A 15326-nucleotide genomic window follows, 5' to 3' on the forward strand; every position below is an offset into this window, starting at 1 on the left:
TCGATTCAGACCGTTTTGCAAGCCTATTTGGTTGATTCACTGAAATGAACCAACTCAAAATATGTATTCATTCGCAAATCGGGCATCGCTAGTTCTTTTAAACAGCTGTGTAGGCCTACTGCGTCTTCCGACAAATGACTTTTTTTCTTCCTTTAAAACGGGGTTTGTTCGCACACGCACGCACGCACGCACGCACGCACACACACACACACACACACTGTGGTGGTTAGGTTAGGGTGGTGGTGGTGTAGTAATCAGAAGGTCGCTGGTTCGGTCCCCACAGCCACCACCATTGTGTCCTTGAGCAAGGCACTTAACTCCAGATTGCTCAAGGGTGATTGTCCCTGTAAGTCGCTTTGGATAAAAGCGTCTGCCAAATGCATAAATGTAATATATATTTATGTAATGTAATGCAAAAGTAATGTTCAGTGATGCAAACTAATAAATATAAACATAATCACTCACACCCAATTTACCAAAACTAATAGTCCAAAAGTAGAAACAGAGGTGCACACCTAAAACAAAATTCCCATCAACGGGATTTTAATATAAATAGTAACGTTTCGAGCATTCCACTCTTCATCAGACATAACATTAATTCAAAGAACCGCCATCTTAAATGGTAAAGTTTACATGATAATATCTTTCATACAATCATACAATAAAGTATACATGTATAAACATACATAAAGATAAAATACAATATAGCCTATACATTTCCATGCCATTATAGGCCTATATATTCAAAACAGTTGCAAAATACAATTTATAAATGGCATTAATACGTATTTGATCAAATCCTGTACAAATTCAACATACATATCGCAACATCTCAAGATGTTGAAGAACGGGACGTTTTTATTATTACTAACAATGGATATCCAGTATAATATAATTTAAGTTTCTAAGAACTGTCGTAGTAACAGTAGCGCACAGACAGAGGGCGCAAGAGTTCTAAAAACTGCGACAAGATCAGGAATAGATACATATTCCAACCGATTCCAACACATGTATGCTTTTAAAAGAAACCCAGGCAATACAGAGGTTTTTTATATTTTATATATTCAATATAAGTTTTCACAAATTAACTAGGTCTAGTTAACGAACATATGATGCTCGATACTGCAGCATGCTTCCTTTTTTCAGCTAGCCCATGTTTTAGTTTGTGTAGCCTACTCGTTCTACGCGTCCATAAGTAGTTTCTCCCTTACGATTTAAAATAGACATGGTCTATATTTTGTTCAGATTTGTACCACCATAATGTTAAGATTCTAAAAGAAATTGCGCAAATAGTTACAATAAGCCTACTATGTTTTTGGATTAATCTCCGTTGAAAAACATTCTGAATTGTCAGGGTAAATGGATAATTACTGTATGTGTTTTTCCATAAGTTTTCCATGCACTTCATCTCATTCAATGTCACGAGAGACGTCACATGAAACACATGTAAACGGAGCACCTCGTGGATTCCTCACAGACAGCGGCAGGACAGCAAAGGGTTAATGTTACTGTACAGATACAGAAGTGTGTGCGGTGCATGTAGGATGCTCGTGTCCACTCGCTTCAACACTCGTTGCATGCTACTTTACTTTCCCCATTCCCACAGTAGGTACCAAAGAAGAGCTCTGCACCTGCTCTGCAGACACCATACGGCATGGATGCGTTAAAATCAGCCGGGAGAGCAATAATCAAAAGTCCTGGAGCTCCGCGGCACACATGGGGAACCTCCAAGCATGAAAGTGAGTATGTTTATGTGTGTTTATAATGACTGAATACAGCAACAACGAGACATCATGCTGATTACAATACAATTGTAAAACGATGTCTCAAGATTGCCGTCTCTTTTACAATACATTTTCTTCTAAGAACTATTAAAATCTATTGTTTGTCCTCTCACTGTATGCAAGTGAGCAATATATTTGGTTAATGCAGTATAATTTGCACAATTGTCTGGTTTACTTCTTTTCGGCTCTGCATATTATATGTTAGCTGTTTGCATTCCACTGTTAATAAAATGCTGCTGCACTTCTTCCAATGTGATACATGCAATTTGAAATCATTCTGCAAATTTTATTACATTATACATGAAGGATCGTTGCACAAACAATGACGCTATAGGTAACAATCCGGTTATTGTTTAACAAGATCTCCATCTGTTTCTCACTTTCTCTTTTTCCCAGAACTGTATAGTAAAAAACGATGACACTTTACAATCAGGTTCCATTCGTTAGCATTAATTAATGCATTAGGTACGGAGGACCAGGACTGCAAAAAAAAAAAAAAAAAAAAAAAAAATACAATACATATATAGATATATAAATAAACATATTTTTAAATAAATGTTTTAAAATTAAAAAAGTGTGCATATAAATAAATACATTTTAAAATCTGACATAAATTTGTATTTATACTTTTATTTCCTTATTTATGTATAATTTTATTTATTTATTTCCATAAATTTATCTCCACATGAATTTATTTCCTCATTTATTTTTTTACATGTATTTATTTCTACATGTATATGTCCATATTTATATATTTCCACTTTTATTAATTTCCATATATATTTATTGATACATTTATGTGTAAATATGTTTATGTAAATATTTCTGTGTCATATGTTAATAAGGGGGGGGTGCTTTACAATTCAGGCACAGCAGTGGAGCTCAGAGTGCTCCAGAGTGAAGCTTGGAGGCCACAGTGACATCTTGTGATTGACAAATGAAATGCACAGATGGGTGTGTACAACATTTTTTAAAAATTTACCTGTGAGTAGAGAAAGTCAAATAGGAAATGAATTATCTGTATTAAATTAAAGACTTATACTGTAGGGGGGCAAAATGACCAAAATCTTATATCACTATTGTTTAACAAATTTTATATCTCTGTAAATTTGTGTACCTTGAGTAACCATACCTGTAAAGACTTTGAAAAATCCTGGCTGGGATTTCAAAAATGTCTGGGATACTGCTGAAGACTTTGGCTGATAAATTAAACAGAAACTCAACTGCAACAGATCTGATAACAGACACTTTGATATTGACAAAAAGCAGCGTGTGCATGCGAAATGATCCAGCATCCAATTTTACGCAAGCACGAGAATGTTGGTGACAGAAGCTTGCCTTCATTCAGGACCGGCACATATAGCCGAGGAAGTCAGGTCAGCGAGGGTGGCAAAAGGGCAGGCTGATGCACCAGAGTTTAAGGGGTTAAACATGATTAATAAATGCTATAAAAGTATTGATCATTGTTAGTCCATATTAACTAATATTATTAACTAATGGACGGAACCTAATTGTAAAGTGTTACCGAAAACCCAATATGACTGTATACTGAACATAGCTTACGATATTTGCACTGTTAAGGTTGGCTGGTTCTATGAAATGTGTTCAAACTTGGTTTAAAATTTATTCTGTCCAATCTGAACAAGTGAAATCACAGCCTCCATTCCTGATGTCCACACTTTCGCTGACTCTGTTGCAAAACACACTTTCACACTTCCTCCATCTATGCTATTAATTATTAAACCAATTGGCCAGTTCTTCAGTCTTGTCAGCTGTTGTTCTGTGAGGAGGAAGAATTCAGTGCTCTTGTATGGAAAAGAGGGAAGTGGTATTAGGAGACAGCCTGTGTCACATCAGCAGTGACAGGCGTTTGTGGCAGTCTGAAGCCTGAGGCTCAACACGCTGTCATTCTGATGTGTGAGATGTGAAGTTCAGGAGACACTCTGGGCAGAAAACATCCCAGTTTCCCACTTGAACTGTGTTTCAAGCATACAGATAGGAGGAAACTGACCCTCACACCGTGTCTCATTTATGAGAGAATGCATGTTTGACTGAGAACCAAGAAAATAAGCTTGTTGAATTATTCAAATCAACGTGTGTATTGGGAATTTTGCTGTGCTGTCTGAGGATTACATTTTTATGTTTTGATCTGTCTCTTTAGCAATGCATTGTATTACAGGGATAAGGTGAATCATTCACCCTATGTCTGTAATACAATGCATTGCTTTAATTGCTGGTTATGAAATTGACTGGCGACCACTTAATATCATCTTGTTCTACCTGATGATTTTGCTAATTACTCATCATGTTCATTGTATAAGTTCGAAGAAACCACTAGCAGTGTCAGAATATAAATGAAAATGACAGTTAGGTTTTACAGTTATCCAAGATGTGATACCTAGCTTCCAACCACAACAGACATGTAATAAATCATATAAAAATAATGATTACCTTGCCATTATGAAAGAACTGCCTGCGTTAATAATGATTTTTGTGTATGGAGATGCTGCTGAAGCAATGCTGATGAATGTGAACTGGTGTTTACACGATAAGAGTAGTTTTGCCTCAAGAAAGCGGGTTGTGGAGGAGTATAAAGCTACATTATGTTTTATTCACCCCTCATTGCATATTTGAAAAAATGACCTTACTTTGTGCTTCCATGCCAAATAAAACTGAGATTAAAAGTATTATTAACTTAAAGGGACAGTTTGCCCAAAAATATGTTATTTAAAATGTATGTTGTCACTTACTCATCCTCATGTCTTTCCAATGTTGTATTACTTAAGCCTAATTTATACTATAGAAGCAGCCAAACTTTTTTCTAGAACTAAAGCACCCTACATGAAAGAAGTCGGCATTTATACTATGCCTGCCGTCATTTTGAAATTAGTTAGTTTAGGGTGAAGTCACATGCTGTTTCAGCCACGAAAGCAATGCCAATAATGCATCACTTATTAAACTTGTCACGGAGCCCCTTTCACTTTTGGCGACAAGTTATCTAAACTGACATCATAAAAAGAAAAAAAATCTCTATTCATGCATTTATCTTGGCCATGCTGTCTTTGTGGAGTTTATGTTGTGAATCATGTAAAAAACTGTAGTTATGCACAAAATCTGAGAGACAATTTGAATGATAGTGACCTAGGAGGCAACTACTCCTCAGCTTTCATGCTCAATTGTAAATAAAAAAATGCCACGTTCAAACCACACCCATGATTAGTTTAAACCAGTCATCAACGCTCATCAACCAGCCAAGTTCTCCTTGGACAAGAACTTCAGAGATGTGCATGAACAGGAGAAATATCACCAATCAAACACCTTGGCAGAACAAAAATATCATTAATTAGCCTTTAATGTCTTCTGTGAAACACAAAAGGAGAAATAGTGAAGAATGTTGATGCTGCTCTTTTTTCCCCCATATAATGAAAGTAAATGGTGACTGAGCCTGTTAGTCCTTAAAATTCTGGCTAACATCTAATTTTGTGTTTCACAGAAGAAAGTCATATAGGGTTAGAACAACATAAGGTTAAGTAAATGATGACAGAATTTTCATTTTTTTGGTGAACTATCCCTTTAAGAGCAAGAGGGTGAGGGTACAACACACAAGTAAATAAATAAGCTGTGTGTGTAGGTATGTTGAATATTCTGAATGATGTCTCTCAATTGTGCATTTGAGTTTTTAATGATATATAGCTTTCGTCATTTAACTTAGAGATAAATGTCACATTTTCCCCTTGCACTTCTTTTATCTGGGATCAGTAAAAAAAAAAAGTCAATTTGATTGTGTTGATGAGAGGAAACTTTAGTGCTGAAATATCATTGTGAGGCTCCTATAGATTGTGACATCATTTCTTTGAAGTCACAGGGTTGATATTTGTACAGTCAGGATCCATGCACACAGAGAGAGGACACCATCCCTTCTTAATGTGTTTTACTGTAAATACTGACTGATCTGAAGGTCACATTAGTTGCTACAAATGGTTGACACCCATATCAGTTTTTTACTCTGTAATATTTTACAATTTCCAAAACAATTGTTTTGCAATTTCCTTGATTGGGATGTAACATGGAGTAAGCGGGAACTTCCTTGCTTTACTCAGGTAGAATTAAAAAAACACGATTTGAAGAATAAAGGGTTTAATGAAGATTAAACTCATGTGCTCCATACAGTAAATCAACTGACTAAGAGTTATAGTACAGTTAAGTTAAAAATTATTTCATAATTTACTCAAACTCATGCCACCCCAGATGTGTATGACTTTCTGTTTTCTGCTGAAAACAAACAAAGATTTTTAGAAGAATATCTCAGCTTTGTTTGTGCTTTGAATGCATGTGAATGGTGGCCAGAAATCTGAAGGTCCAAAAAGAAGATATTAGCAGCATAGAAGTAATCCATAAGACTCCAGTGGTTAAATATATATCTTCAGAATACATACGATAGGTGTGGGTGAGAAACAGATATTTAAGTCTAACCTTCTACTATAAATCTCCTCTTAAAGTGAAACTAAACAGGCGCCACGTGATTTTCAGACGTGAAAATGTATATTTATATGATTAAAGGACTTAAAAAATTATCTGTTACGGCTAGACTTCCTCTGCATCAATCAGGTGTTGATTACCTGTGCACAATGTTAAATAATGCAAGAGATCAATATGTCAGATCCGCACAGCCCAAAGGTACAGTTGAGTAAGTCCATATTGAGCTAAGGCAAGCATTTTGGCTCCTGGATGAACATGCTTCTCCTCTCTTTTACAAACACTTTATTGGGGATATGTAGGAATACAGTCTTACTTAGACATGTGCGCAGTTCTGTACAAAAACACCCTATTAGGTTTCATAAGCCTGCTGTATACTGTATTTCAGAGTGTGTCCAACAGCTTGGCACTAAGGGAAGTTTTTATGAAGACTGAGCAGAATCTTTCCTCTCCTCCTTTATTACTTCTAATCCCCTCTGCTTTAACCTGAGGCCTTGCTGACTCCCAGACATTGTTATTGCGATCACTCTCAGATCAGACACTATGACAGCTCTGCGCAACAGCATGTCTGCCTGTAGTTGTGTCTCAGCACAGCCCACTTATGTTGACAATAAGGTTTTTATTTCTTTACAAAAAGACTTTAAATTGTCTTCACCTTATTCTCAAAGTGACAAATAATTTGTACATAAATGTTCTTGAAAAGTGTAAACACAGTGGTTCATTGGCACTTTCATTGGACCTCGTTTCCCAAAACCATTGTAAGCCTAAGTAGACCGTAGAAACGATTGTACGAATCATCTTAGAATTGTTTCTTATACTGTTTCCCAAAAACATCATTACTTAAGTTTAAAATTGCTGTAGATCTATGAGCAAAGGGTGCTGTGGCTCGCACCGCAACATTGTTGTACAGCATTGATGTCAATATTTTAGGATCAAAGAGCAGAAGACCTCTTGATCAGTGAATGTATGCACATGTAGCCTTTACATAAGTGCTTTGACTACATATTGTGTGCCTGCCAATATGGTAAACCTCATTATACTCAATATCATTGTCATTGCCTTGGACCAATCACAGGGGATCAGTGGATAAACACTCCTGTTAACATATGTCACTGACCCTGGAAGCTTGACACTCGAGCAATAAATTAATTTGTGAAAACGAAACATTAAAAATGCACATATGATGAACAATGCTGTGATTGTGTAGAAATAATAGATCGTTCTGAGAGAATTACATTTCCCAGCAAGGTAAATTAGAAATATTTACAAAGCTATAATGAAATTACAATTACGAGTGACACTATACAGTCTCATGTCATCACTTCACATATGTGACTCTTAAGAAGCACTTATAGTGTGCCGTTGCATTTGTATTAAGTGCAGTTTTGGAAAAACGCTCTTGAAAATGGAAAGAACATTCGTAACTTCACACGTAGAGAATGCTCATAAGAGCCCTGTTTGTTTGAACATCCTGACCAGGGGTGCGTTTCCCATATAACGAAGTAACTCAATGCATAACAACCATTATACAATGTATCTTTGGAGAAATTAACTAGCTACTCAACTTTTTCCCGAAACAGTAGCAACTATGTCGCACATCCACCGTTTGAGCCGTATTGGTTCAGAAATATAGAGCTGTCGTTAATGATATTTTGCAGGGTGTGGAGTGATAACCTCTATAAATATATAATAATAAAATCTTACTTACACATACACCAGAAAGATGTTTAATGCAAGAAGCTGTTGAAGACAGGAAAGCGGCATGCACTGTGTAGATACATACACTGCAATAGATGGGTTTCCCTTCACATCAAACTTTGGGGTTCCCCTGACACACTAAATGGTACTTATGCATTAACATAAACACATGTGTTTTCCGACAGAAACAGTGTGGTTTAAGCACAGTTTCAGAACAGTGCTTTCTGTAAAATATCGCAATAAGCCTTTCCTTAGATGCATGTAAACATGGTCAAGAAGAAAATATCTTGACCATGTCATGGTGTTGACAGAATGAAAAAAATATATGGAATATAACATTTAGAAGCCTCAACAAAGTGAAATAATGTCCACACTGCAAACTAACAAGAAACTATGCTTCTAACTACAGGTAAAGAGCTGTCGTTCTAACCACAGAACTTTGCAATGCTGTTTGCAAATATTCGTTGGAACTACAGTTTCAAATCTTTGAACTATGTTGCTAACGATGGAACTTGCGACCATAGTTGGTTAATAATGCTTTCGGGAAACGCACCGCAGCCTGACACAACAACATTGGCTCAACCATTGAAGTGAATGTGGGTCGGTGATCTGTTTGCCCCAGTGGAAGATGTGGAACATGTTCGGGAAACCTGTTTGAGAGCAATAGTTATTTTTACAATTCTGTTCGGTGATGCAAGTGGCACAGAAATGACACATTTCAGCTTTTACATACATTTAATTGGGAATTCTAGTGCTGCATATTATCATTGTTCAAATTTTCCACTGCATGACTTGGAATCTGCTTAGATAAATATCTGGCTGTCAGTTTGAAATGGTCTGAACTGTGCTGTTTTGCTGTGTTGTAAAGTGAATATTATATTTTGACAGTTTCTTTTTTCTGCTTTAAATATAAATGTATTCAGTTTGAACTGCCAGCTCTCACATCTGTCAGCAAAGAGAGATTTAGCTCAATAATTACCCGTCCCTTCTTTTTAAACCAAATGACAACCAGTCTCTCTGTTTTCCCCTCCTCTTTTGATTTGTTTACTTTCTAGCCCCCAAATGACTATCAAACAAAGGCAAAATCCCCTCAGACCATTGACAAGGTTTCTTTCTCTCTCTCCTTCTTTCGATCCTCTAGTCTTTGTCATTATTTTTCCTTAGTGTCTGTGCACACAAAGGCTCCCTGTGGTTTGTTCCCTTAAGGGCAGGTTGTGAATAAAAGAGGAGAAATGGATTTTAGAGACAGACTAATGCACTAAGGCAATATCTGGCCACACTCAAGACACAATCTGCAAAAACCAAGCAATCGCATTCTCTCCTCTGTCCAAGATAAAGAATAAGGAATATCCATCCATCCACCCTATCCATCCATCCATCCATCCATCCATCCATCCATCCATCCATCCATCCATCCATCCATCCATCCATCCATCCATCCATCTTCTGTCTTTCCATCCATAATAGAAGTCTCTCTCTCTCTGTTTGGCCAATATAACCTTCAAACTTTAAGCTTCAAACGACCTTTTCTACTTTTTATTGTAATCAGTAACATGTAATATATGCAACATTAGCACTGTTTTACAATGATCAGTATTTGCAGTAAGATAGGATAGGACAGATAGAATACCTTGAATACATGTGATAAATGGCATTGTTTCTCAGGTGAAAAGCATGGGGCAGTACTGGTAATGTAAGGTGAGCTCAGTTTACAGTTTATTATTCAAATTGGATAAATTTGCATATCTACATAATTTTATCATGCTTTCCTTAAACAACCAATACACTGCTACATGTATCTATAAAGTAACTGATTTATGTTTATCTTATAAGTTGCATGGGTTTTTAATTAGTCTGAGCCTGCTTTGCCTAAGTTAGACTTTTGAGAGAGGTCAATGTCACAGCCCTCACAATTATATATTTTCTCATGTTCACCAAAACTAAACAGCATTATTCACTTATACGTCTTCACCTCTGCATTATATTATACTAATCCCATTGGCAGGTTGTGGAGGCATATACAGTATAAACATCATCTGGTTTTAATTAGTTGAATAAAGTTTTAGTTAAAATGTTACTCCTCAGTTGAGTCATGGAATGTGTTCTTCTCGACAGCAGGATTGATAGATTATCTGCACTAGTGACATAATTGTAGTAATATAAAAACGTTAAAAAAAAACATTGGTGGATATTGAAAGAATACAGTTCTTGCTGATATACATTGATTGATCTTTGTTACATGGTAATAGTAAGTCTAAATGGACACAAATACTCTAGAAAGTGTGAAGCATTAAATTTAGTTTGCCTTCAGAAATTCCAACAGATGACTGAACTTTAATCAAAAGTCTCTAATAAGAGTCTGATGAAAGGAATCCAAACTCATTCGCACTTTCAGAATAATATTTTAGCCCTATATAAATTAGGTGTATTTACTTTTTATGGATGTTTTAGACAACCTCTTATCAATTTTACTGGTTTTAATATCAGTAAATTTACATCTGTATTCCAATTCAAAATCAATGCCTTACTGACAAATGTGTATTTTAGTTTGACAACATATGCTATATTATTGGTAAATGCACTTGTTGTTGTAATACAATAATAACATCACTTTTATTTTAGTTTCTGTCTTTAAATGTTTCATTTTAAAGCCCCTGACCCCCACCCCCCACCGGTGCTATGAAATCAGGTACTAGTGCTACCATCTGTAGAACTCAGTTGCACTGCTCTCATACTGTATGTCAGTCTGGAGCCCATGCACACGCTGCATGAGTAATACAGAGTATCGAGTATCTAGAGTCTCCACATCCTCCCTTAGAGAGATCAGTGACATCCAAACCTTCCTCCCAGTTTGACAACCTCGACAGGCAGCAGGGAAATTGACACTCGCTCTTGCGCGCTCTCTCTCTCTCTCTCTCTCTCTCTCTCTCTCTCTCTCTCTCTCTCTCTATCTATCTTTCTTTCTGTATGTTTCTCTTCCCACTCATCTGACAGCTCTCTTTTCATCTGTTGATTTTAGGTACCTCTTCCCTATGAAGATATTCCCTTGATAATTATATTTTTGGCCTTCCCAGCTTCCAGTATTATGAGAGTGAACCTTGTCACTGAGCCTTCTCTTGTTCTGTCTGTCAGTCTCGCTACATACTTTATTGTCTTTTATCTTTGCTGTTGAGCTCGGGGGATTCAGACTGCTCTGAGCACCTGAAAAACAAACTGCTTCTCTCACCACTGATAGATTGATGACAGGTTAAATACTGTGGTTTGTGTGTTTCAGCCAATTTATATATTATGGTATGAATGTCATATATGCAATATAGTACAATCCATGTAAACTGGGCTATAGAATCCTTAACATAGCTTAATGAGGCAGATTATTGTTGATAATTACAGTAACTGTGTTGTGGTTTTTGTGGGAAAAAAAGGCCTTGTATGTTTTAAATCATCTGACAATAGTCGTACAATCTAGGTCAATACAGTATTTCTACCTGATCTAACCTTTCATTTTTTTTAATTACAATTACTATTTTCTCTTCTTTTTTTTGGTGTAATCTAAAATAAAACCATTTAATTAAGGTGTTATAGCACATGAAGCATTTTTTTAAGGTTGCATTGTTTTTCTGCGTATAGTGTAAAGTTTAGTTCCTCAGTCAGTCAGTAGGCATGCTGGAAGCAGTGTTCAGTTTAGCATGCTGATGTTGCTGTTGCACTTCTTTCATCCTTTGCCAGTGTTTTCAGTGCTTTGAACTTTAACCTCAGCCATTACTGAATGCGAGCAGGGTGTGCGGCCTCCTGCTCAGAACCAACCAAATCCCACCAATCAGCCGCTCTTGAAAGGGGCTGCATTTTAGAGCCAAACCCCCATGGGACACCACTTATGCTATTCACACCAGCTGAGGACCTTTGATGGACATAATCCTGTTTCTGATAATGAGGCATCATCATATAATGGAAATACAGTAGTGGGCTGTTTACACTGGGGGGAGGGGGTCCATTACTGAGCTCTTAAAGGAGATTTGATGATGCCTAAATATAATACTGTGCACCTTGAACAAGATTAAACTGTGGATATGCAACAACTATTTTATAAATTACATTTTATAAATTACAATTCATCTAGTAATTGAAAGCATGATGTTTTAAGTGGTGGTTCAGACTATGACATTTACAGTACTACAACAAAACCACTAAAATCTAAAACATTTAACCATTGTTCTACCCATCACATCCTTCTTCATGTGTTCAACTAAAACTATAACTTTTGCCAGTCAGCCTATAGCAGGAAGTGACAAAATTAAATAGATAAGTTGATATGCATGCAGATGTATAATGTGTCAACATTATGTAAAAGTTTGAACAACACACTATATAGTAAATGTAGCTAATTTAAGCAAAGTAAAGTTAAACCCATGGGTGGTGTCAATGAGCTTCAACAGTTAACTCGTTAATTATCATGAATTCTTGAAAATTCTCTCATCATTTACTCACCCTTCTGCAATCCTAGATTGTATGACTTTCTTTCTTCTGCAGAACACAAACGAATATTTTTGAAAACATGTTTCAGCTCTGTTGGTCCATACCATTCAAATGAATGGTGGCTAGAAACGTGAAGGTCCAAAAAGTACATAAAGGCAGCAAAAAAGTTATCCACATGACTCCGTTGGTTAAAACCATGTCTTCAGAAGAGATATGATAAGTGTGGGCGAGAAAAATATAAACATTTAAGTCCTTTTATGTTCTTCTCCCTGCCCAGTATGTGTCGATATGCACAAAGAATGCAAATAGCCAAAAAACAAAAGTACAAGAATGTGAAAGTGGAAATATATGGTAAAAAAGGGCTTAAATATTTAACTGTTTCTCATCCACACATATTTAGCTTTTATAGATATGGATTTAAACACTGGAGTCATATGGATTACTTTTATGCTGCCTTTATGTCATTTTTGGAGCTTCAAATTCTGGCCACCATTAATTTGCATTGTATGGATCTACAGAGCTGAAATATTCTTCTTAATATCTTCTTTATGTTCTGCTGAACCAACTAATTTGACTAGCTTCTGTCAAAGTGACTTTGAACCAAAATACTGTAGAGATTAATTGAACGCATGGCCTTTAACATCAACAACAATATATATGGGAAGCTTTTTCTCCTGGCTTTTAAAAATTCTATGTGAAGGTTCCTAAGAGCACAGTGGCCTCCATAATTCTTAAATGGAAGAGGTTTGGAACAACCAGGACTCTTCCTAGGAGGAGTAGAGCCTTGGTATGAGAGGTGACCAAGAACCTGATGGTCACTCTCGTTGAGCTCCAGTGATCATGTGTGGAGATGGGAGAAACTTGCAGAAAGACAGTCATCACTGCAACACTCCACCTTTATGGCTGAGTGGCCAGACAGGAGCCTCTCCTCAGTGCAAGACACATGAAAAAGCACCTAAAGGAATCTGAGATTGTGATAAACAAGATTATCTGGTCTGATGAAATGAAGATTGAACTGTTTGTCCTCAATTCCAAGCATGTCTGGAGGAAAGCAGGCACCGCTCATCCCCTGCGCAATACCATCCCAACGATGAAGCATAGTGGTGGTAGCATCATGCTGTGGGGATGTTTTTCAGTGGCAGGGACTGGGGGACTGGTCAGGGTTGAAGGAAAGCTGAACGCTGCAAAATACAGAGGTATCTTTAATGATACTCAGGACCTCAGACTGGCCAAATGATCAACCTTCATAAAGGACAATGACCCTAAGCACACAGCCAAGACAACATAAGAGTGGCTTAGGGACAGAATGGCCCAGCCAGAGCCTGGACTGGAACCCTATTAAACATCTCTGGAGAAACCTGAAAATGGCTGTCCACCGATGGTCCCTATCCAACCTGACAGAGCATGAGAGGATCTGCAGAGAAGAATGGCAGAAAATCCCCAAATCCATATGTGCAAAGCTTGTTGCATTATACCCAAAAAGACTTGAGGCTGTAATCACTGCCAAAGGTGCTTCAACAAAGTACTGAGTTAAGGGTCTGAATACTTATGTCACTGTGATATTTCATTTTTTTTCTTTTTAATACATTTGCAAAGTTATCAATGGTCGTTTTTTTTGCTTTGTCATTATGGGGTATGGAGTGTAGATTTATGTGAGAAATTTTTTTAATCTAAAGCATTTTAGTATTAGGCTGTAACATAACAAAATATGAAGGGGTCTGAATACTTTCTGCACTGTTGAATGCACTGTTGTAACGGGGTTCAAGGATGGGCAAGAAGGAAGTGGGAACCGGCCGAACCGTTAATATAACTTTAATGACATAAGTCAACTTAAACAAACATAAACACACAAACACCTACACAGTGGCCACGTACATCTAACCATTTAACTGGTCTTGAACTGGCACCCCCGACACTGCTTTATCCCCCTCCCGGCTGATTAGGCCAATTCACCAACTGTATATACTAAAACTTTGTGTTTCCACTTAAACAAGAGTGGCTTGTGCCTGGCCTCTCTTATCTAGCAAAACATCCCTATGAATAGCAGACCTTGAAAAATGGTTTCAAACATGACCTTTGAATATGGGTTTTCTACAGCCTATAGTTTTTTTGCCTGCTCTCTTATCAGGACAACACCATAAAATGTGCTGAGGAAGCACTCATAACTTAAACTAATAGAGTGTGTAGCAATTACTATACAAAGTTTTCTTCTTACCAGAAATTAGACCTGTATCATAATTTGGATGTGTGTTTCCTTGAAATCCTCAGCACATCCTTTTGATACAGAATTTGATCTTACTTTACTTTTTGATTAAACAATGCGGATTAAAAATCAGTCTACTTTTTCTTGCATTTCAGATAATTTTTGACATATGTTAATGGTGTGCCTGGCTTTATATGCAACAGACCTATTTGACCTAAAATAACTTTGTATTCAGTTGGACATAGAACAAAAGGGCTGTACAGAAATAATCCCTGTCTGTTCTGAAGTACAAAGAAATGTTTACATTTCCTTAGAATCAAACGTTAGCATGCATGTTGCCCAATAGAATGCGACTTTGTAATATAACAGAAGGCACAAAGTTTGAGTTGCTGTTTTGCTACTGATAAGACTCAAGGCTTTTGGGATTTAAAAAAAAAAAAAAAAAAAAACTAAAAAAAAAAAAAACTAAAAAAAAAATATATATATATATTCTTCTAAGCTAAAAAAAAACTTGAATTTCATTTGGATTTTGGATTAGTTTGAGGTCAAAAGGCAAACATTATTATTCATTCACATTTTTTATATTTAAAAGGATTTGGCGGGAAATTTACTTTATTACAATTATGTAAGCTTTGTTGTGAATGTGAATGTAAAATGGGAGAAGAAAGAATTGCCATTATAAAGGTTAATTC

The 15326-nt window shown here is 36.6% G+C and overlaps 1 protein-coding gene across 2 annotated transcripts in view; it reads left to right on the plus strand.

Annotated features, from left to right (window-relative positions):
• The first annotated feature begins 1517 nt into the window (after positions 1–1517).
• si:dkey-71h2.2 (low density lipoprotein receptor adapter protein 1) overlaps positions 1518–15326 on the plus strand; it is a 47251-nt gene continuing 33442 nt past the window's right edge. For both annotated transcript variants that reach the window (XM_052096620.1, XM_052096619.1), the window contains exon 1: positions 1518–1739. In XM_052096620.1, the coding sequence (XP_051952580.1) occupies positions 1655–1739 (85 nt within the window). In that variant the 5' untranslated portion in view covers positions 1518–1654. The remainder of the gene's footprint in view (positions 1740–15326) is intronic.

Source organism: Xyrauchen texanus, chromosome 28, assembly GCF_025860055.1.
Source record: "Xyrauchen texanus isolate HMW12.3.18 chromosome 28, RBS_HiC_50CHRs, whole genome shotgun sequence".
Taxonomy (NCBI): Eukaryota; Metazoa; Chordata; class Actinopteri; order Cypriniformes; family Catostomidae; genus Xyrauchen; species Xyrauchen texanus.